At 39.4% G+C, this 23,420-nt stretch overlaps 1 protein-coding gene across 2 annotated transcripts in view; it reads right to left on the reverse strand.

The window, feature by feature from the left end:
- Positions 1–1,421: 1,421 nt before the first annotated feature.
- The window catches only part of itga11a (integrin, alpha 11a), a 106,607-nt gene continuing 84,608 nt past the window's right edge, over positions 1,422–23,420 (reverse strand). For both annotated transcript variants that reach the window (XM_057849473.1, XM_057849464.1), the window contains exons 22-30: positions 16,912–16,988; positions 16,729–16,812; positions 16,536–16,626; positions 16,336–16,449; positions 15,374–15,457; positions 15,174–15,284; positions 14,935–15,030; positions 10,769–10,882; positions 1,422–2,544 (exon numbers count right to left, since the gene is read on the reverse strand). In XM_057849473.1, the coding sequence (XP_057705456.1) occupies positions 2,467–2,544; positions 10,769–10,882; positions 14,935–15,030; positions 15,174–15,284; positions 15,374–15,457; positions 16,336–16,449; positions 16,536–16,626; positions 16,729–16,812; positions 16,912–16,988 (849 nt within the window). In that variant the 3' untranslated portion in view covers positions 1,422–2,466. The remainder of the gene's footprint in view (positions 2,545–10,768; positions 10,883–14,934; positions 15,031–15,173; positions 15,285–15,373; positions 15,458–16,335; positions 16,450–16,535; positions 16,627–16,728; positions 16,813–16,911; positions 16,989–23,420) is intronic.

A 23,420-nucleotide genomic window follows, 5' to 3' on the forward strand; every position in this document is an offset into this window, starting at 1 on the left:
CAAAGCGCGCTGGTCTTTGTCCTTGTTCATTTGTCGATAAAACTGATTGCCAGAGTTTGTGCGTCAATCTTGCTCACACATGTTGGGCTTCTGTGATAAGATGGCGTTGTGTATCTATTCTCTTTCTTTAAACTATGGTGTGCTATTTATTTTACATTAGGTTTGTTAGAGTAGTGCAGTCCTACAGTGAATATGAGAAATGATACTATTCCCTGATTGATTATATCACGTGTGTTCGAGTAATGCAAACAGTTAGACGGTGCCTACGAGAAACGGTACCATTTTTCCTTTTCCCCCTTATGAGCGCCGATAAGGTGATTCACTTTACTTTGTTCAAGGCCACTGAGTGAACTCTGCCTAAACTATAGTTAAATAAATGTGTTAGACTAATGCAAACAATTATATGGTGTGTGCGAGAACTGTACCTTTTCCCTTCACTGGAAACTATGGAGAAAAAAAAAGACGGGCAATTATTTTAAGAAGGTGTTGATATTGAAGAGTACTGTATACTTTACATTGAGATCAGAGGGAAAATCCCCCAGGCTACTTCTTGTTAGGCCGATAAGCAACCACATCTTAAATATGCACCCTGTTCTGTGATAAATGAGGAGAAAAAAGGCTTAAGAGCTCAGTTTGTCTTGGCACCTGACCAGGCGTTGAAAGGAGGCCAAGCACATATCGATCAAGAATCTCTCTCATGCATACAAGATGGGTTGCCTGTTATATATGTTAGATATTTGACTCATCTGCCCTTTAACTCTAACACCGGACGTGTCAGCAGCGACACGTTTACCCATATCATCTTTGAAACCTCGTCACGCTGTAATTACGTCACCCACGTGCCGCTGGTTGGTCTCATTTGAAAGTGCAGAAGTTGAGGTCCACGCTCGTTTTTACTTGAAGTCAATCGACCAAGTAAAGTGGGAGATAATGTCATTTGAGTTTCATTGTTTTATTTCCCTAATAAATAAGCATTAAAACCCTGCATGGATCATGTGTTTATGTCCATATTTCCATCATTTGTCTTTTTTCAAAACCGAAAGCACTACGAAAGACTACATATCCCAGGACCCATTGCGAGGTCATGAAGGACGGACATAATATGAACATTTTTATGAATGCAAATTCAGACAAAATAGACTCAGGTGTACTTAACTGTCACCTGTATGCAAGACACAATGTTCCTTTACTCATGTAAGTCATCTTGGCTTTTTTACCCTTCCTTTTCGTCAGTGCTCGGCCTAGAGTGTACTTTCACAAGCTCACAGACATATTGGAATTTTTGGAAAACTCTTTCAACACAACTTTTGTAATATCGCTGTAGTAGCTTGTTTAGTATCTCATTTGGAACTTCTTGCAAACTGGTTTGACACCTTTGCACTGTACCATGAAGGATTTCGGAGACAAATATATGTGTGAATACATTTTTTATGTACATATTACAGCTCTTTACACTCCATCCAACAGGACAGAGCGACATTCATTAGAAATATTAAAAGCGATTGTTGCACATTGTCTTAATCCATATTATCATCCTACAACATTTTTTCATCCAGAAGAAAACAATGCCGCAGTTTTTTTTTCTTAATGTAAGGGATGGGAAAAGGTGCACAACCACGTGAAAAAATCACATTATTTTCTTTTCCATTCTTTTTTCTTTTCACCTGTAATGCCATGTGGAGAATAATTACATTTTATAATATTTGAAAGGGTATAAAAGTACACATCTATTTACAAATTCAAGTTAAATTTGTACAAAGTAAAAGTGCATCAAATATCACAAGACAATCCTGCATGTTTTCAAGGAAAAATGGGGAAAAACAGACATTTCAGATAAAATAGAGGTTTCTTTACAGCAAAATCAATATTTTTTTCTTTCAACTTCTTTTTCAACAAGTTTTTGGTGACTGGTATAATTTGATATCATTTTACATCAAAATGGAAGTCAACTGCCACTTTTAAATATCAAATTCTACATACAGCAATATATCTTTACCTATGTGGCAGCTTTCCGGGTTGCAGGCTACCCTTGAGGTTTTTCATGTATTATACATTTAATATAAGAGTTAAATAAATATTTTAAAAATAAGAAAAGAGATTTGCAAGGAATTTCCTCCCCAAAAAAACAAATCAACACTTTCTCAATTGTTCCTTAGACATGACTAAAGAAAAGTCCAAAGAAACAAGAGCCCCAAAACCTGTGAAGCATTGACACAGAGGACAGTGGAAAATACGGACGAACAGGGCCCTTATGTCGGAACAGTGCAGTCAAACTAACTGAGTGTGGCAGTGCAGACTTGTGGCGTGGGACAGAGCCGATGCGCTCAAAGTGCCTTGCCTCAGTGATCACACTGAGCTGTCTGGGTGGCGCCACCGTGGTTGTTGGAGGAAGAGAGGAAGGATGGGTGGTCCCTGAGTGTCAGCTCCCCTTTGGGAAATGTATCTGCTGGGGGCACATAGCTTGCGTTACCGTTCCTCAGCCACTTTTCCATTCATTTCCCGCTCGTCTTCATCTCTCCGTTTCTGCCTCTGGAAGAAGCCCAACTAGGAGGACAAAATAGCACAATTTCAAATAAACATCTGAAAATACTTCATTTCTTTAGGTATTTGGACTTACAGCGTTATTATGAAAGCCAATAGTTCTGCGCATGCTTCAGTTATTTAGTCGATGAACCAGACAGTCGCCAAAGTGACTGAACCGAAAATTGTCCATGACTTGATGTGCATCCCCCACCCTGGTAACTTATTCCTACAGTCCTTGAAAGATCACCATAAATCAATATCTTTTTGTTATTGTGCTTGCAATCTGCACGACTGACTGACTATTATGCCTTAAACTCCATATGTTCAATAATACTAATAGCAAGTAAAAAGAACTCATTTTCATCTCCCAAACAACATCCTAACATTGGCACCAACAATATGTGACCAGATTCCCTTTAAACCTGCTACAAGACCATTTCGTACCATTATTATTATTATTATTATTTTAAACCTGAGCAGGAGTCAAAAGAAATACATTTCATCTTCGCTGGCATCACCTTTCTGTTGCCTCTAAACTTTCATACTGTGTTTTATTTTTCTTTGATAAAACACACAACCTGCGCATCATCTTAACAATATAAATATTAAAAGCAAGTAATTGACTTCATTTATGGCATCTGAAATTACAACCATTTTTTTATTAACCCTTTAACATTGAACGTGTCGGCGGTGACAAAATTACACATAACATTTTTGAAGCCTCATCATTCTGTAATTACGTCACCCGCATGCCGTTGGTTGGTCTCATATGAAAGTGTGGAAGTTGAGGTCCACGCCCGTTTTTAGTTGACCAAGTAAATCGGTAAGCAACCACATCTTGGGGGGGTGGCGTGGCTCAGTGGTGGAGTAGCTGTCCCCCAACCCAGAGGTTGTGGGTTCGATTCTCCACCCTGATGAACTTGCCTAAGTATCCTTGAGCAAGATACTGAACCCCGCATTGCTCCTGGTGCTGTTCACCAGTAGGTAGATGGCAATGTAGTATAAAGCGCTTTGAGTACCTTGAGAGGTAGAAAAGCGCTATACAAGTATAATACCATTTACCATCTTAAATATGCACCCTGTTCTGTGATAAATGAGGAGAAAAAAGGCTTAAGAGCTCAGTTTGTCTTGGCACCTGACCAGGCGTTGAAAAGATGCCAAGCACATATCGATCAAGAATCTCTCTCATGCATACAAGATGGGTTGCCTGTTATCCGTAGCCATGTCAAAAAGATATTTGACTCATCTGCTCTTTAACTGTAACACCGGACATGTCAGCGGCGACACGTTATACACCCATATCATCTTTGAAGCCTCGTCACGCTATAATTTCGACACCCACGTGCCGGTGGTTGGTCTCATTTGAAAGTGCAGAAGTTGAGGTCCACGCTCGTTTTTACTTGAATTCAATCGACCAAGAAAAGCGGGAGATAATGTCATTTGAGTTGTATAGTTTTATTGCCCTCATAAATAAGCGATAAAATGCTGCATGGACCATGTGTTTATGTCCATATTTCCATCATTTCTTGTCAATTTTCAAAACCGAAAGCACGGCGAAAGACTACATATCCCAGGAGCCATTGTGAGGTCAAGAAAGACAGACGTAAAGTGAACATTTTTAATAAATTGCCGAGCGAGGCGCTATAGCGAGGCGCTATAGCGAGGCGCTATAGCGAGGCGCTATAGCGAGGCGCTATAGCGAGGCGCTATAGCGAGGCGCTATAGCGAGGCGCTATAGCGAGGCGCTATAGCGAGGCGCTATAGCGAGGGCTGTGTGACGTAGTATGTTTATGACGTGGCCCTTTGTCGTGTTCAAAGGGGAACAGAGTGGCATGCCTAAAAAAATTGAACTAGTATATTGTCAATATTTTTGAAAAGACTCAATGTTATATTCGATTTTTTTTTCTCTCTCAATCTTTTCAATTTTTAAATACAGTAGATATGTTTGTTCGAGAAGCTTGATTGCATGTATATACTTTTGATAAGGTAATTGGTACAATATCTAACCTCACAAAGAGATATCCTCCAAACCCTTTTGTGTTAGAAGCTATATATGTATTTATATAATTTTTCTTCATTATTTTGCACTGTTGGTCTACTGTATATAACGTTTTTTGACCATAGTATGTGCAAAGGCCAAAAACGCCTATGATCGTACCTGCTGTTTGTGTTGAACTGTCAAATATAAAACTATTCAGTCTTATTTTTTTCTGTTGAATGTTTATCCTAAGCCAGACTTCCCGTCCCGTACTGCTCTTCCTTGGGTCATGACCAGACTCTACACAATTCATGACCAATGTTCCTTCTAAGCTTTCAAGCATTACGGACTCGATACATATCATGACCAATGTTCCCTCTAAGCTGTGTGTGTGCGCAATCACAACCACTGCTTGCACATTCTCAGCGCACAAGAAAATCTATGCAGCGCACAAAATAAAATTCAACAGAAACATATTAACACATATAGAACTACTGTCAGCGCAGAAGTGATGTTTCAGCACGACACTCCTATTGGTGCGTTCAATACGGCAACGCGAGGCTCCCATTGGTGGGTTACTGCACCACAATTAGCCTATATAGTTGTGAGATGCATGACCTGGGTGGGTGTCGAGAAAAATAAAGAGTGAAAAGTGTGAGACTAGACTGTGCTGATTTACTGAGGCAACATTCCTGTGCCAATTTTTTTAAAGTGATCCTCTACCTTAAATACATGTAGGCTCTAATAAACCACAATTGTTCTCTTGTACTAAAATATGTTGTTAGAAACACATAAAATGTTAAATCAGTGGCAATATTTTATAATATTTAGTACACATTTTGACCGACAGTCGGCACCATGTTTTGCGGGCTAACAGTGATGACGTAAATGGGATGTTTCCGAATGTGTAGCGTATACAACAATTGCGTATTGCTGCCTAAACTCGCGAAGTAAAATGCCATGATGAGCTGCTTTTGGATGCAATTTCCAGTCAAATTGAAACAAGGGGAGTGGCGTGAGTGGTCAAGGTGGAATTATTTTTTTTTTTTGTGAATAAATGTGCATAAGTGGAAGCTTCTCCCCTTTTTGGTCCCTCTATGTACATATCCTACCTACCACGCGTTACAACTGGCGCCCGAACATTTTTCCTGGATCCTTAATCAAGTGAGGGATCCGTCAATTTTCTGGATCCGATGGTCCCATCGCGGCGGCAATATTGGTTTTGCCTTTGTCCATTTTCTGGATTCGACGGTCCCACAGCCGCTTTTCGGATCAGTCTATTTTGTGGATTCGACGGCCTGATCGCGGCTGCAACGTTGCCATGGGATCGGTCTACTTCCTGGATCTTCGAGTGAGTGAAAAAACGCGGATTTGGATTACTATTGTTCTCTTTTTTGTTGACTATTCTTCGTGGGAGTTTTCCCCAAAGCATACCAAATAATTAAAGCACTATGGCACGCTAAAGTGACGACAGTGACTCTGACATGGACGTTACTTTTATGTTGGAGTTCTTCTGGGAACGCGTGTGTGCGTCACGCTGAGCTCCCGAGTGACGAGTGGTCAAGGTTGAAATATTATTTTTTTTGTGAATAAATGTGCATAAGTGCAAGCTTCTCCCCCTTTTGGTACTTTTATTCACATATCCTACCTACCACGCGTTACAATGTACAAGACATGGATTACACTCGATTCCAGGATTTGTTCCCGTCAGATGACGAATTTAATGAGGACAGTCAGCTACGACACGACTCCGATCCTGACTATCACAATTGTGCATTCATAGTTTTATTACCTTCAGTGAGAGTTTATAATGTCAATAGTCATGAAAATAAAAATGCACGAATGACAAGATGTGCTCAGACTTTGGCCTGTACTGTTTGTAAAGCACACGACAGCCCTGGATGCTAAATATCTACATAATTATACTGGGATAAGTTTGAAAACGCAATAGCTTACCATGAGGATCTGCACATAAACCAGAGTTCTCAACAGCCGATATGTGCGTATTTGCGTTGAAGGAATTATTACTGAAGTATCAAGGCCTGAACTCAACAATGTTTTTATGCTTTATTGATTCATTAAAAGCTTTTGATCGGATCAATCATAGCAAACTTTTTTCTTATGTTGACACAAAGGGGGGTGCCCAAATATATCATTCGTATTCTAGCCTTTTGGTATGCAAATCAACTTGTTCACATTAAATGGGGTAGCACGGTTTCTTCTTCCTTCAGAGTTAGTAATGGTGTAAGACAGGGAGGAATACTCTCACCATATCTGTTCAATGTATACATGGACGAATTGCCCAACCGTCTCAATAGATGTAATACTGCCTGTGTTGTAGAAAGCACTATCATTAACCATTTTATGTACGCGTATAATGTGGTGGTGCTCTCTCCATGCAGTGCTGGCTTACAGGAGTTACTCTCATTATGTTCTCAGTTTAGTGACCAATTTGACATTGAATACAATGCAGAGAAAAGTAACATTATGATTTTAAGATCTAAAGAAGATAGGGGGGCTGTATTCCCTCGCTTCTTTCTGGGCAAAAAAAGCGCTAAATGACTGCAATGAGGCTAAATATCTCGGACATTTTATAACTGATGATTTGTCAGATGACAGAGAAATTTACCGTCAATGCAGTAAACTTTATGCACAGGCAAACATACTTAAGAGATTTTTTTATGTGTTCCATCCACGTGAAAATATCACTGTTCAGGGCATGTTGCACACCATTTTACACTGCTCACCTGTGGACCAGGTACTTAGCGAAGTCCATACAGAGGCTAAATGTAGCTTATAATGATGCCTTGAGCCTGTTATTGCAGGTGCCTAGCGTGGTACAGCGCCAGCTAATTATTTGTCAGTTTTGGGTTACCCACCTTTAAAGCGCTACTAAGAAATCTGATGTATAAGTTCATGTGTCGGTTAAATGAGTCCGAAAATAGTGTTTTAATGAAAACAACGGATCCTAAAAATAGTTATAGATGTAGGTCAAGCATGTGACGCCATTGGAGTAAAAGCCTGTTTGTTGTGCACAGATAGTTTGTGCCTTTTCCATGTTTTTTCTTTTTCAGTTTCTGTTTCTTTTTCTTATGTCATTTTGCTGTTGATTTGTGTGATATGGACACCCCGTGTGACTCCTGAATAAAGATCATATATACACTCTTTAGCTCCATTGTCATTGAGATGCACTTGCCGCAAGTACATCACCAGTTATTCCCAACTCTTGTTTTATCAGGCACTGTATTTCCTGCTCTCATTTTTCCTTTGCTGCTCGTCTTGTGAACGACCGAGAGTGCTGGCCTGCTCTTCACTTTTCCGATCTGGTTCAAATTGGAAGGGCAGAACCAACGACATGTTGGGGTAGCTATAGAGTGACATGCTGAAAGTTCGGCAACAGGCCCGGGGACGTCACGCACTGCGACGTAACAAGAATGGCGACCTATCACTTAAAATAATTTTACAAACTTTATTAAAATGAAAACATTAAGAGGGGTTTTAATATCAAATTAACATAACTCATACTAACATTTATCTTTTAAGAATTACTTGTCTTAAAGATCGAGGATCACTTTAAGCGTTACAGTATTAATTAGTGATGGCAGCTTGAAACAAACTTCGAAACGTGCACTGAACCGATGACGTAGATTTATATCGGACCACTGCTCTGGAGCTTGCTTCAAACCACGTGACATATGACGTACAAAACAAGAACTGTTTCAGTTCGTGAATGAAACACCCCTATCGGTTCATAATCCAATCGGATGGGTCACAGACACTGGCGTCTTGATTCTGACAAGTGACTGGCTGAGGTGATTTGAATTATAGCATCTCATTATTTCATAACAGTGCTAACAAATGTTAAATTTGCGGGTTGGTGTCATCGTGGTTCGCGTGTGTTTTTGCAGTCGACTTGCTGGGAAATCTGTTTCGTTTGATCATTAACGAGCAAGCTAGGAAGAGAGGTCGTTCTGAAATGTGGGAACACTATGATCTGATTGCTGCTGATAGGTACGTGCGCTGTCTATAAACACGAAACATGAGTTATGTCATTTCAATAAGTTACATTGCTAACAAAATTAAAGTTGTTGCCAGAGATGCGTCTGATAAAAGGAGGTCAAAGAATGCCTCAGCAGATGCAACGAAGGAGGTGCAGTGATAGTTTACTGATCCACCCCTGGGAAGAGCCGAAAACCCACTCATTTACTGGCAAAATCATCAGAATGTGTACCCTCATTTATTCCATTCAGCAAAACATTTTTTATGCAGACAATCATCATGTACCGGTATTTCCTGTGAGCAAGTATTTTCTAAATGCAGAGAAGTTTTAAGCAAAAAAGAAATCGACTCAATCCAAAAACTCTGCAGATAACAATGGACCTCAATAAAAATCTTTGAATGTTCCTCATCCCACATAATGACCATAGTTACACAAGCACACTGCAACCCCCCCCCCCCCCCCCCCCCCACAAACACATACACACGTCGCTCACATTAGTGACACAAAACATCTTCATACCTCTTAAAATATTCGCCTCCGCCATATTTGAACAAATATTTACTCCAGCCCCCCACATTTCCTCAGGATGCTGGTCACCTCTGCTAAAATTGGCTACATCCTTAGTCAAATGGATTACTCAATTCTGCCCCTGAAATGGAATTAATCATCAATACAGTGTAATGAGAATTTGGTTCAGTATTTCATGTTTCGAAAGATAAATAAAACCCAAAATAAAGTGCCGTAGGCGATTATTGTAGGAGGATGACGAAATAGCACATCAAATCAGCTTTCCTCGGTGCATCACACTTCAGGGGGAAAGACTGCTTGTGAGCCCCTGCAGTTCGAGCTTTTGCCAGGAGATGTCACTGGTAATGACGTTTCACGAATTGAACCTATTCTCGAATCAACTGGCCAAGTGGTTCGGAACTTCACATGAAGCTTCATAGGCCATCACTAGTATTAATAACTATCCAATATTAGAACTGATATGAGCTAGTTAATTAGACCAACAAAAATGTTTTCTGTACCATTTTGCAACATAGCGCAATGAGCAACAGGTGTCTAGTCAATAACATGATACAGGTCACTTCACTTACGCTACACAGTGGTCCTCAGTGTGCTCAAGGAGCTTGTGTGTCTGCTCAGACACGCGAAAAATTAAGGGGAACATTGATCACGACATACTACAAATACTCTGATGGCACTGCAAGCCTGGCTCTCCTAAATAATCAGCCCGCCCTTATTGCCTATCAGAGGTTCAGCCATTCACTCCACACAATGGTGCATGAAAAATCATACTTACAATGTAAGTCTTGATTAATTTAAGGAAACAGTCATTAATCCACCAACTCCGCAGTTAATCCACAGTTCCATCAATGGAAACATAATTGAACAGGTGAACTTCACCTTTGAACACCATATAAGAGACATCTATAAAAAGGCACAACAAAGCCTCCATTTTCACCCTACTTTCAATGCCCTCCTTGTCACCTTCAACTTGTGCTGCTGCTGCACAAGACAATTATTCAGTTTATTTTGTTTTTATTGCTATACCCTTTTTTACACCATTCTGTCAGTCTCCAAAAGAAACACTCTTGAAAATCACTCACACGGCCTCTAAAATGCTCTGTTCCCCCACTCTAAACTTCTCAGAACTGAATGACAGCAGTAGCCAGTATTGCCAAATCAATCGTAGCAGAAAAGGGACCATTTTTGTAGGAGTTTCATTCCATCGGCTGTTGCCATTCTCAAAAATCTGCCTCACTGATTTGCCTACCGAATAATGTTCAATATTGTTTTGTTCTTCTTTGAGGCACGCACATTTTTTTTTTGTGATTGTCCATTGTGTTCTGTGTGATTGAGAAATGTGGCTACTTGACATATAGGGATGTAGGAATACTTCTTACAGTGCTCATGATTGTTCCAGAAAAGCACTAATAGAGTGTTACTATATCAATTAATTTCATCAGTGTTAAACTGATCTGAATGGCAATATATTTTTAGGAAAGCCACTGGCCTGTGCTTCGGATGCCTGCACCCATGAGTGTTTAACAAATGACTGACACCTCAAAAGTCATACCTTCTTTGTCTGGTTGGTTTTCCCAAACTGCGGTAGACCCCTCCCTGTGTGCAATTTAATTCCATTCATGTGCTATTAAAAAATATATTCATTCAAAATAATTTAGTAGCAGTGCCAAATACTATGGTAAATGTGTCCTTTGTGATCAGATTGTTTTTATCCTCCCTGCTGATTGCATAACACTTACCTTCCAGAGAGCCAAACTGAGCAGAGCTAGCAGTAGGAGTCCTCCCAATGTACTCCCGAGGATTATCCAGGTTGGGATTCTGTAATCTCCCTCTTTTCTCACTTCCAGTATTATCTATCAATTGGACACAATTAAAAAAAGATGTAAATTTAGTAAATTGTTTGGTTTACAAACATCTCATTCAACTGAAATCAAAAGTATAATCATTTTTCATCAAAAACTAAAAATGCCAATTTAGAAGAAGTGACCTAACCCAGACAAATGTTTTTCCTTTTTGATTTGTAATTATATATATAAATGAGATAAAATGATCAAGCCCGATATTCATATTTCATAGTTCATCTTTAACTCAACCACAAAAGTGGGGTGAAAACAATTGCAGCATTGGTTTTTGTGTATGATGACCAATAGATGGCAGCACAGACTTCAGCATGGGAGACCTGACTTTGACACGTTGTGCTGTTGGTCCTTTCGGTCCCTGAGCACCACACAGCATTTGAACTACTATACCCACGTTCACAGGGCCCTCCGCCTGTGCTTTATATAAGCAGTTCACGACTCTTCTGTTTGAATCCTTAATCAGATCACAAAAACTTTCAAAAATATATATAATTATACTTTTTATATATAAAATTCAAAATTGAATAACAATAATAGATCATCACCAAAAACAAAGAATGAAAATGAGTTGGCCAACAAACAAACAAATTAATAAACAAACAAACAAAAAAAAGGCGGCCCACATCCTCAACTGGTCGTCATCCATAGGGCACACACACAGAAAGCCCTCCACTCTCGTTCGCAATCACACCACCACTGAGTGGGAATCGAGGGCACGCTGCCTATGCTGCCAGAATACGAATCGGACAAAATACATCTTCTGACAATAATTTGATAACCCTGCGGTTTATCGTCCACTGAGTCTAATATATTGAAATCAACAGTTTGATAGCTTTGTTAGCTTAGAATCATTCATTGACGTCTCATATTTCGGTTAAAAAAAAAAAAACACTTAAAAAAATTATTCACTCACATATTTTAAACTTTTAAACAAATTATGTCACCATGAAAAAAATGGCGTCTGTAAAAAAGTCACGGATGTCTATCTCATAACTATCGCTTAATTGTATTTTTTTTTTGTTACTGTCACATTTTCTCTGATATGCTAGATGATAAATACCTGATCCAAACAAAAAAAAAAGGCTGGGAAAAAAAAAAAACGTTTAAAAGAGTAAATATATGAAAAAGAAAATCTCGACCACTCCTTGATGTGTGTGATTTCTGCATTGCGACCTTTGTTATATTACCATGTTTCACCCATAAAATCCCCCAAAAATCCAGCTGTGGCCATTCACAGCTCTGTCTTGACACTCAGTGATACATGCGACATGCGGTTTTTGGATCGAAACAAAGTAAGTACGCGATAATAACTCATTAAAGTCATGGCTTCTGTAATTCTGTTCTCGCGTGCTCTCACCTCCAGATAGGGTTTTGCTGTTTAAAAAAAAAAATTTTTTTTTAGAATGCCCTCTTGCTCAATATTTTTCTTCCCCCAAAAAACACCTGAGTGTTTTATGTGGGACATTTAGTTTTCTTGTAATATTTGGTGGGTGTGGCTGATAGTACTGCACTCCTTATAATGATAATAATATTGATATATATATATTTTTTTTAATGAAATTACAGTACATTTAATTTTATAGATGAAAACAAGGCAAATTGTTATTGGATACACAGTAGCAATGTTTCCCAACCAAGTGGCCGTGTCAGTCCAATGTGCCTAGGGAGATCCAATAACAACAAACAATCCATTTATTATCATCCATTCTTGACAGTGACTTATAGTGAAGCTAGGAAAATGAACTATTTTCCCCACTCAGAAGCTACATGCTCTTTAATCTGTTTCAATTCATACACAAGAATACGTCAATGTTTCTGGAAGCTCATATAAAATTTGCATTCAATTAAATAGTCCCAGGTTTTACACTGAGCTGTTTGGTGGAGTGCAACATGATTTTCTTATTTAAAATAGAAGCTATGGTTCAATAAGGGTTAGGAACCTGCTGTATATTGCTGTTTGGTCCACGATGAATCATGAATACCAAAAGAAAATAAAATTCTCCACGAGAAGACAATATATACTGCATTTAATTGTTTTTACATGAACACACTGTCAAACACATATACTCCTGTATTAAAATGCGTATTCATATACGTGTGCATTTGTTATGCTTTCTATTGTTATGCTTTCTATTGTTCTTCTCTGCCAGAAGGATAGACATTTGTGAAAGCAACAAAGGTTATTGTTGCCTCCACATTAAAAAAAAAAAAAGTTATCTACAGCAGGGGTCCCCAACCGCCGGGCTGCGGACCGGTACCGGTCCATGGCACATTTGCTACCGGGCCGCACAGAAATAATAATTTATTACCAACTGCATTCTGGCCGAACTAACTTTAGCCTGTGCCCATTAACACAGCAATATCCCTGTCTACGCTAGATATAATAGTACGTACAGGATAGAATGTCATAATAGAAATCCATTGATTGGACTGCTAGCAGTACATCTTGTTTTGTATATCTATGTGCGCTTGTCCTCGATAATAACGTATGACGTAGGGCAAGCGCATCACATTTGTTCCCGGAAATAATTAGCCCCACACTAGAATGACTGAAAAACAGACGTCTTTGGCCAGATTTTTTTACGGGGAAAAGGGCACCTGGTGAGCCAGAAGATGCGTTTACAACCTCAAAGAAATCAAAATCTACGTTACTTCCCAATCATTAAGACCCATGAACTGCAAAGGAGTGGATTCGTGACCCGTTTGTGGATAAACCGAGTGATTCGAGCATGTCTGTGCAACAGGAGGATCAGCTTGTAGCGATCACAAATGACGGCGACCTTAAGCTTACTGTACGTTTGAGACAACAACTCTACCGAGGTTCTGGATTAAAGTCATTCCGGAATATCCTGACATCGCTACGAGAGGACTGAAAACCGTGCTACAATTTCCAACATCTTATCTTTGTGAAGCAGGCTTCTCTCACTCTTCCATCACACCTAGATGGGACCATCTCGTCTCAACGAAAAAAGCTCAGGCCTCCCACTGATTCAGCAGGTGAGTTATATTTTCCCTGTTCTTAACACGACGGGGCTAAAACAAATGTTATTTTATGTTTGCTGTATTTTTCTGCCGCACATTGCCGGTGTTCTGTCAAAATTTTGCTCCCAAAGCTTTTGTGGCAGTGAAAAAGCCCTCTTTTACATTGTTGGACTCTCAATGTTATCCAAAGGTGCTAAATCAGGCGTCCCCAAACTACGGCCACATTTGGTCCGGCCCCAATTAAGAATTTTTTCTTTATTGTTTTTACTTGTGTTATTTATTTCCTGGCTTTTTCTGTGAAGAACCCAGAGAGGGTTATTTGGTTATTATCTATTAAATTAATATAATATAATATAATATAATATAATATAATATAATATAATATAATATAATATAATATAATATAATTATTATTTTTATTTTATTTACTTTTGTTCCGTGAAGAATCCAGAAAGGGTTATTTGAATGTGGCTTTCTAAAAATCGATAAATTTTTACATTTAGGCACTCCAGCAATCGTCACACTTTTTCTGTTACAAACTGACCTCGGCTCCTCATCAGAGAAGGGAAAAGTTATGTGGCCCTCACAGGAAAAAGTTTGGGGACCCCTGTGCTAAATAAACTAGTTACATCATAAACACACATTTGCAACACGAATATGGTGTAAATTACTGCTCAACGACACGGCGAAGTCGTTAACAGTGAGGGAGCGGGGTGCAGTTGTTGTGTGCAGCTAAATTGGCAGGATGTGTCTGAGAAGTTTTGTACATGTCCGTCCCTTATCAAATGTAAGTAAATATTCCTTTCTTTAAAGAAAGTTTGTAGTTTTTACTTTGGAATCGCTGCATTCGGGGCCATTTTTAACGTTACGTGCATGTGCAGAACCGCGAATTTGCAATTTTTGATGGGCTGCAAAATTTAATCGAAACCCGGTCCATGAAAAAAAGACCCAAATCACACCGGTCCATGATGCAAAAAAGGTTGGGAACCCCTGATTTACAGTGTTTCACAAATACTTATAAGAAAATTAAGGTAACTATTTGAGCAGCATTTCTATTGACTCACTTGTCTGACAGGTCTCTCCTCATGTAGGAACATAGGACTGTTGGTAGGCAGCTCCACTGATGCACTGGTCACCAGTTCGAGAATTTTAAACTTAAGCTGAATTGGGGAAAAACACGCAAAACATGCAGTCTTATTTTTCCTTAACAAAACTTACCAGCAATTTACCAAGACACAATTTATTAAAATAGTTAAGTATACTGTATCATCCAGTAAAAAAGTGTCTGGAAGGGGATACTCACTGCATGTAAAGTATGTACTCGTAGAGCTCCTGTAATTCTAACTGAGATTTCCCTGTAGGAGGCTACGTTGACTGTGCACTGGATTGGCAGAATCAGGGTGTTGGATCGATTCTGTGATGACAGTCATGCAGTTTTAGGGAATCTGTTTCATGTTACCTCTTCCATCTTTGGTGAATTAGTGTGGTGGGACTGTAACGTACCAAGCGAGAGAAGCGGCTAAGGTCCTCAGGTGATGCTCTGCTCTGTGCCACATGCTGGGGTGGTACACAGTGAGTCCCATCTCTCTGTTGGACATGGAAGGGAGATCTCAGTGTTTCTCAAACCTTTTACGCCAACTACAATCTAAAAAAAATAACTTAGCTCTTCAAGTACTAGCATCATGGCCAACGATAAAATAAAGAATCAAAGAGTAAAAGGTTGAAATGTTCATCAAAAAATACTAAAAAACAAATAGTAACTGAAAATGATGAGGCTTTCGTTAACTATTATTGTGTTTAATTATGGTAAAATATACTGAAAGGATTTCTGTATTTTCGGTATAATTAGGCGCACCTAAAAACTTTCAAAAACCGACAGATCACCTTATATACTGTATACAGTAGATCAATATTCGTTAATCATGGCATGACATTTCCTTTAACACAGCTCCATCTAGTGGATGCGTAACACAACCCCAACTAGTACTACTGCTACTACTATTACTGCACCTTATAATTTGGTACGCCCTATACATGAAAACAGTTTTAAAAGAAGCCATTCATTGAAGGTGCACCTTATACTCTGATGTGTCTTATAGTGCAGAAAATACAGTACATTAGAAAGTTTAATAGAAAAAAAGCCTGAACAGAACAGTATACAACAGAAAAATGTATGACAGTTTGAACATTTCATTCATTAACTCTTTCACCTACCAAGAGAGAGAGCCACAAAGAGTACCCCTATTACACTTTCAGAATTGCAGATGTACTAGTACATACAGTTATGTGCATGAACATTCCTTAAGCTTTACTCTTAATTTTGCAATAAATGACAGAAAATAAACTTGACTGAGTTAGTGAATGTTTGTCATCAACTGCTTTTAGGTTTTCAGAAAAATGTAATTCAAATTCCAAAGTCCATAATTTTTCAATAAAATAACAGTGTCTATGTTTGCTGCAGTCACCTGGTCAATGTGCAAATGAGATATTTGCAGTAGCTGGTTGCCATTTTTTGTCAGTTCTGGAACCTCAATGTTCAACTGTAGATCTTTCACAGGGAAGTATCCAAGATTCTGGATCTGAATAATGGCATGGTGTTACTTTGGTGATTACAAACAAGGTTCTCGGGCTCAGTAATCAACTGGTGATTTAAAAGTAAGCTCACCTGAAAAGTGAAGTTAAAAGGAGGACCAATTACTCCAGGCTCTTCCAGGGATAACTCTGATTTGATCTCATATCGGGTTGGATTTGAATCCCTTTTCAAGTGAATACAGTACATTAAAATGCCAAAAAGGAAAAGAAATTAGCTGAAATCAGTTGCTTGCAGTATGTGAGAGGTACATTAAGTACAATAGTACCTTGTGAAGAGAAGATCTGCTTCATATTGCAGTGAGTAATATATATCATTAAAGTTATCAGCTGTACTCATTTCTTCGCCATTACTGTTGTAAGAAAAAAATGTTAAAGACTGAAATTCCAGACCATCTTATTCACAGACAACTTTTTTTACAAACAGAAGTTTCTGAAGAGAATGCCCACACCTGCTTGCCTCCAAGATGACTCTGAGATGATCTAGAAATACACTGCGACTGAACTCAAACTCCAAACGGAATAATACCTGCAAATACACAAAATGAACCCACTACTAATCACTGTTGTACTGTGTTTAAAACAACACTTACTAAAATGCTAAAACCAACACAAAAACAACACAAATAAACTTCAGGCCTTTTCAATGATAAAGGAAACCAGAAAGGTTGTTAACGGCAAATAACTTAATTTTTTTGCAGTATTTTACTAATTATTTTGTTTAGTACAGTATTTAAGAAATTGTACAAATGTCCCTACTCTTCTTGCGTTTTAATCTTTGTTTGGCAAATGGAAACAGGGTTCTAATAGAATGAAAATGTATTGAATTTGCAAATGTTATGGCTGTCGAGTGATTAGTACTGGAAGAAGAGTCTGACTAGTTTGCATGTTTGAGTTGCAGCTTTGTCCTCTTTTCGTGTTTCAATGATTCCCCTCCTCATTGGTGATTGTACCGTAATTTCCGGACTACAAGCCGCTACTTTTTTCCCTCATTTTGAATCCTGCGGCATGCAATGATGCGGCCAATTGATCAATTTTTCTAACGACTGCCAGGGGCGCTCGAGCATAAAATGTAAGCGTAAGACACGTGGAATATATGTGTAGAGGAAGATGCTAGTTTGCACTCTTACCTGTATTTTAACTTTGTGCTTTGTGCACGAATAAAAGTAGCAGACCCTAATCTTTGTGCATTAGTAAAATTAGCATACCCGCATAATGGAAAATGCTAGAAGAAATGGCTATGACGTGCCGAGTTGAATTGAAGGCTTGGATGGCCAGCGGCGTCAGATCGTTTACAAAAGTGGCCGTATGCGAAGAGCAACTTTTGCAAAAGTCTGACAACGTGAAGTAGCGTGAAAAATATCCACCATCACCAACGGGTTTCGAAAAACTGGTCTGCTGCGTGACGAAGAGGACGACACACGCTCAGGAGTGAGCTTGAGGAGTCAGCTAAGTGCCATGTTGCTGCTGCTGTTTGGAAAGAAAAGTTAAGGTATTGTAACGATGACAAAGAGTAACCCGCTTAGTTAGGTTGCAATTCTTTATTTTGGAAACCTGTGGAACAACACACAGACACACCCGCAAGAACAACAACAGCACGTCTCTTGCTCTTCCGCATCTCCCTTACCCGCAGTAAGTCACGCGCTATATCATAACCCGATTCGTTAAAGTATGGTATATTAAAACTTAGAAAACTCTGTGTATTTCTTTATAAATATTTCAGTTTACTATGTAGGCACACGCGGCTTATAAACAGGAGAGGCTTATGTATGTACAAAATGGTTTTTGCTTTAAAAATGTTCTGAGTGAGGCTTATAATCAGGGGCACTCAATAGTCTGGAAATTACGGTAATTGAAATTGCCCAGAAATGTGACTGCGAGTGTTAATGGTTGTCTGCCATTATGAATTTGCAATGTTATTTTTTTCACTGTCTGCACACAAAAGCTACATTTCTGTAGCGTTCATATGTCATATTAACGACACATCACCCTACTTCTACATTCATAATATCTCTCGCCACTCTTGTTTGCAGTCTAGTCACCTCCTGGATTGGCTATGGCAACCTGCTCTACGATCTCCCAAATAAATCCCTCCAGCAACTGAAGCTCCTCTAAAGCTCAACAGCACGCCTCATCACTCGAACCATCCCCACACACCACATCACCCCCATCCTCTGTCAACTCCACTGGCTCCCAATTCCCAAAGAATTATCTACAAGATTCTACTCATCACGTTCAAAGCACTTCACAGCCTGGCCCCATCCTGTATATATAACCTCCTCTGTATTAACACTCCCCTCCCCATTCACTTTGTTCTCCTTCTACCCTCCACTTTTCTGTCCTTCATGCCGTCTCACCACCTCTGGTTCCAGATTGTTTAGTCACTTTGCCCCCTAGCTCTGGAACTCCCTACCCCCTGAGCTTCGCAACATATCTACGTTCCCACTTTTCAAATCCCAACTCAAAACACATCTGGTCAATCTTTCTTACGCACCTTGATTCAGACCTCTTAGTTTTGTGTTACTTTCATTCTGCTTAAAATTTTTTTTTGTTAGTTTTTAATGTTGTACAATGTCCTTGTGTGAAAGGCGCTTGAAATAAAATGTATTATTATTATTATTATTATTATTAGAGCAACTCTTCCACAAATAAACAGACTGCAACATGTCAAGTTCCGCCATTCTTTATTGTTGTGACCTTACAAACCTGAAGTATTTTAAGCATCCGACAAACCAAATTAAATCTATTGTTGCCAGTGTTGTCACAAATTACTTGACAAAGTAGTTTAATTAGTGATTACTGATTACACCTCCAAAAATAATCTAGTTACTCTACTGATTACTGTATTATCAAAGTAACTAAGTTACTTCTAAAGTAATTTATCAGTTACTTTGACCATTTTTTCCCCTTTCCTTCCTCAATATAAGAATGACAACAGAATAATGTTATCGCATGTAGTTGACTTTACAATAATTAAAATTTAAAGGGGAAGATCAGAATTTTACACATAAGGCTTACAATGCATATGACAGGATAAAAAAAAGTCTTAAATAGCCTTATTACAGTTGTGGTCAAAAGTTTACATACACTTGTGAAGAACATAATGTCATGGCTCTCTTGAGTTTCCAGTTATTTCTACAACTCAGATTTTTCTCTGATAGAGTGATTGGAACAGATACTTCTTTGTCACAAAAAACATTCATGAAGTTTGGTTCTTTTATGACTTTATTATGGGTTAACAGAAAAAAGTGATCAAATCTGCTGGGTCAAAAATATACATACAGCAGCGCTAATATTTGGGAACATGTCCCTTGGCCATTTTCACTTCAATTAGGCGCTTTTGGTAGCCATCCACAAGCTTCTGGCAAGCTTCTGGTTGAATCTTTGACCACTCCTCTTGACAGAATTGGTGCAGTTCAGTTAAATTTGATGGCTTTCTGACATGGACTTGTTTCTTCAGCATTGTCCACAAGTTCTCAATGGGGTTTAAGTCAGGACTTTGGGAAGGCCATTCGAAAACCTTAATTCTAGCCTGATTTTGCCATTCCATTACCACTTTTGATGTGTGTTTGGGGTCATTGTCCTGTTGGAACACCCAACTGCGCCCACGACCCAATCCTCGGGCTGATGACGTTAGGTTATCTTGATGAATTTGAAGGTAATCCTCCTTCTTCATCCCATTTACTTTCTGTAAAGCACCAGTTCCATTGGCAGCAAAACAGCCCCACAGCATAATACTACCACCACCGTGCTTGACGGTAGGCATGGTGTACTTGGGGTTAAAGGCCTCACCTTTTCTCCTCCAAATATATTGCTGGGCATTGTGGCCAAACAGCTCGAGTTTTTGTTTCGTCTGACCACAGAACTTTCCTCCAGAAGGTCTTATCTTTTTCCATGTGACCAGCAGCAAACTTCAGTCGAGCCTTAAGGTGCCGCTTTTGGAGCAAGGGCTTCCTTCTTGCACGGCAGCCTCTCAGTCCATGGAGATGCAAAACACGCTTGACTGTGGACACTGACACCTGTGTTCCAGCAGCTTCTAATTCTTGGCAGATCTGCTTTTTGGTGATTCTCGGTTGAATCTTCATCTTCCTGACCAATTTTATCTCAGCAGCAGGTGATAGCTTGCGTTTTCTTCCTGATCGTGGCAGTGACAAAACAGTGCCATGCACTTTATACTTACAAACAATTGTTTGCACTGTTGCTCTTGGGATCTGCAGCTGCTTTGAAATGGCTCCAAGTGACTTTCCTGACTTGTTCAAGTCAATGATTTTCAGATCCATGTATGTATATTTTTGACCCAGCAGATTTGATCACTTTTTCTGTTAACCCATAATAAAGTCATAAAAGAACCAAACTTCATGAATGTTTTTTGTGACAAAAAAGTATCTGTTCCAGTCACTCTCTCGGAGAAAAATCAGAGTTGTAGAAATAACTGGAAACTCAAGAGAGCCATGACATTATGTTCTTCACAAGTGTATGTAAACTTGTGACCACAACTGTATATGAATTAGAAACATTTATTGAGACAATTCAACTATATACAACAATTTGGCAAAGCGCAGATGAAGAGAAATTAGTCTTTTAATCTACCGTTTAGCCCAGTCTGCCATTATAGCGCTCTAGCGTCCCCAACAGTAGGATGACGTCGGCAGGGTCATGATTTAATCTGATTTAGAATTCGTCCGATTGAGAGGGAATTATTCAGAACGAGGACAGTGCGACAAAGAGAGCAGCAAAATGTAATTGTTTCAATGTCTCTACTCCAATATTTTTACAGGATATTCTTTTTATCCTAGTATTTTTCCCCAATGCTAAATAAATGGTATGGTCATGACAAATAACAGTCTTGCGCTAAATGGAATATGAAATATTAAAAATGCATTTATTCAGTACGACATGGCAAATGACTCCATAATGGTCAAAACTGTCGACTTCACCTTCACTGTCGCATCTCCCGAACAATATTTTATGCTACCGGAGTTAGTCCAGCTTTTGTCATTTCCATCTTTGGAGAATGTAAACAAACCAGGAGTTGTGACAGATCGCCGACATGCTAACCCGAACGGAGTGACATCTCAAAGTCTTATTTTCGCTTTTCGAAGGGAAAAATCACACAAAACTACGGATCGTATCACACGGCGGTAGGATTGTTGATTGTTTTCGCCGATCGGAAACCCGCCTGGCGGCGAGCAAGTTACAGTTCGTTGTTCCCCTGATGCGGGCAGGAGAGCTCGTTTGCGAGGAAGCAGCTGGAAAATGACAGCCGGACATACTAGCCGACGTCTGAGTGCCACATGGTCAACACGAATATGGCGTAAATTAATGCTTTACTACATTGCGAAGACGTAGACAGTGAGAGAACGGCGTGCAGTTGCTGTGTGCTGCTAACAAAGCAGGATGTGTCTGAGGAGAACTTTTCTACATGTCCGTCCATGATCAAATGTAAGTAAATATTCCTTTTTCAAAGAAAGTTTGTAGTGTTTACTTTGTAATCGCTGTATTTGCGGCCATTTTAACACAAAGTTGCAGTTTCTGATGGGGTGGAAAATTTGACAGAACACCGGGCAGACGGAGAGGGCAATAAGCAGAGTATAGCGCTCTCCCGGTGGGCACGCGAAGGACTGAGGGGGGGTGTGTGACAAGCCGCCGGTCGTTGGCCGAGTGGCATTCTCAGTGGACAAGGAGCATTGTAAGCCACAAAATGCAAGACACCTCCGTATTAAAATGTGTGCCATGATCCCAGTATTTGACAAAATTGAATAAATAAAACAATCGCTTCCATACACATCCAAGCGGTCCATTTCATTCAGGAGCATAAAATAACCCGTGAAATATGGAATAAACATGCTTTTTGGTGTCATACGCACTTTAATCTTCGCATTAGCGGAGGTTTAATTAGTCGATGAAGTTGGTTTCAACCACCATTGACTTGCACTAGCTTAGCCACTCTGGAGCCATGAAACTGACAAATTACTGAGTAACTGCATGAAATTTGTTGAAATCAACACCAACGACTTATTAAACCCCCGCTAACTTGAAGATTAATCTTAATGTAAAGAATTCTGAATTTCGGGTTAGGGTTTAGCGGTTAACAACATATCAGTGCCGATGTAAAACAATGCAAATTGACTGCACAATGATCAACAACACACAAATGAATTGCACAGTGCAATAAACACAAAGGTGGGGGCGGGCTCGGATGCGCGCGCACAACCCGGAAGTACGTTGTACACACACGCGATCAATTTGGCCACAAAACGTGGCGGCAACTAAGCACTTTACACCAATCGGATTTAGAACACATCCCAAAGATGCTAAACGAACATGTCACATGTGCAACATGAATATGATGTAAACAATGCTTGCCAGCTTGTAACGATGACCCGGTGTGCAACGGCAAAGCTACGAAACATCCGCGAATGTAAGGGGTCCAACCTATTGCTGGAATCCTCCAGGACGAAGGAAAAATTCTCACATTCATTCATGGACATACACAGATCAAAATTCACTCGCACATCTAAATAGGTGGCTGTACTCTGCTCGAATGTGCACCCCAGTCCCAAAACACTTAGCGCGTGTGACTCGAGACCAAAACAGGAAGTAACTGTGAGCGGTTACCATGGAAACGAACACGTAGCGGACACCTTTGTAGCATTTTCTATTCAAAATGCTCTTTGTACATTAATAAAATATTCTTCATTCTACATACATTATGAGGCAATAACAAAATAGTAACGCACACACACTAAGGAAACTAACTTTAATCAGGTTACTGGTTTGGAGAAATGAACGCGTTAGATTACTCATTACAGAAGAAAGTAATCAAGATTACAGTAACACGCTACTTAGTAACGTGTTACTGACAACGCTGATTGTTGCTTACTGGATATTTGCAGTTGAGTACAGAGCCTTTTATAGAAATTTAGCATTTAGCGTTCCCAGTGAGATGCAGGCAGTTTTA

This window comes from Corythoichthys intestinalis, chromosome 1 (assembly GCF_030265065.1).
Source record: "Corythoichthys intestinalis isolate RoL2023-P3 chromosome 1, ASM3026506v1, whole genome shotgun sequence".
Taxonomy (NCBI): domain Eukaryota; kingdom Metazoa; phylum Chordata; class Actinopteri; order Syngnathiformes; family Syngnathidae; genus Corythoichthys; species Corythoichthys intestinalis.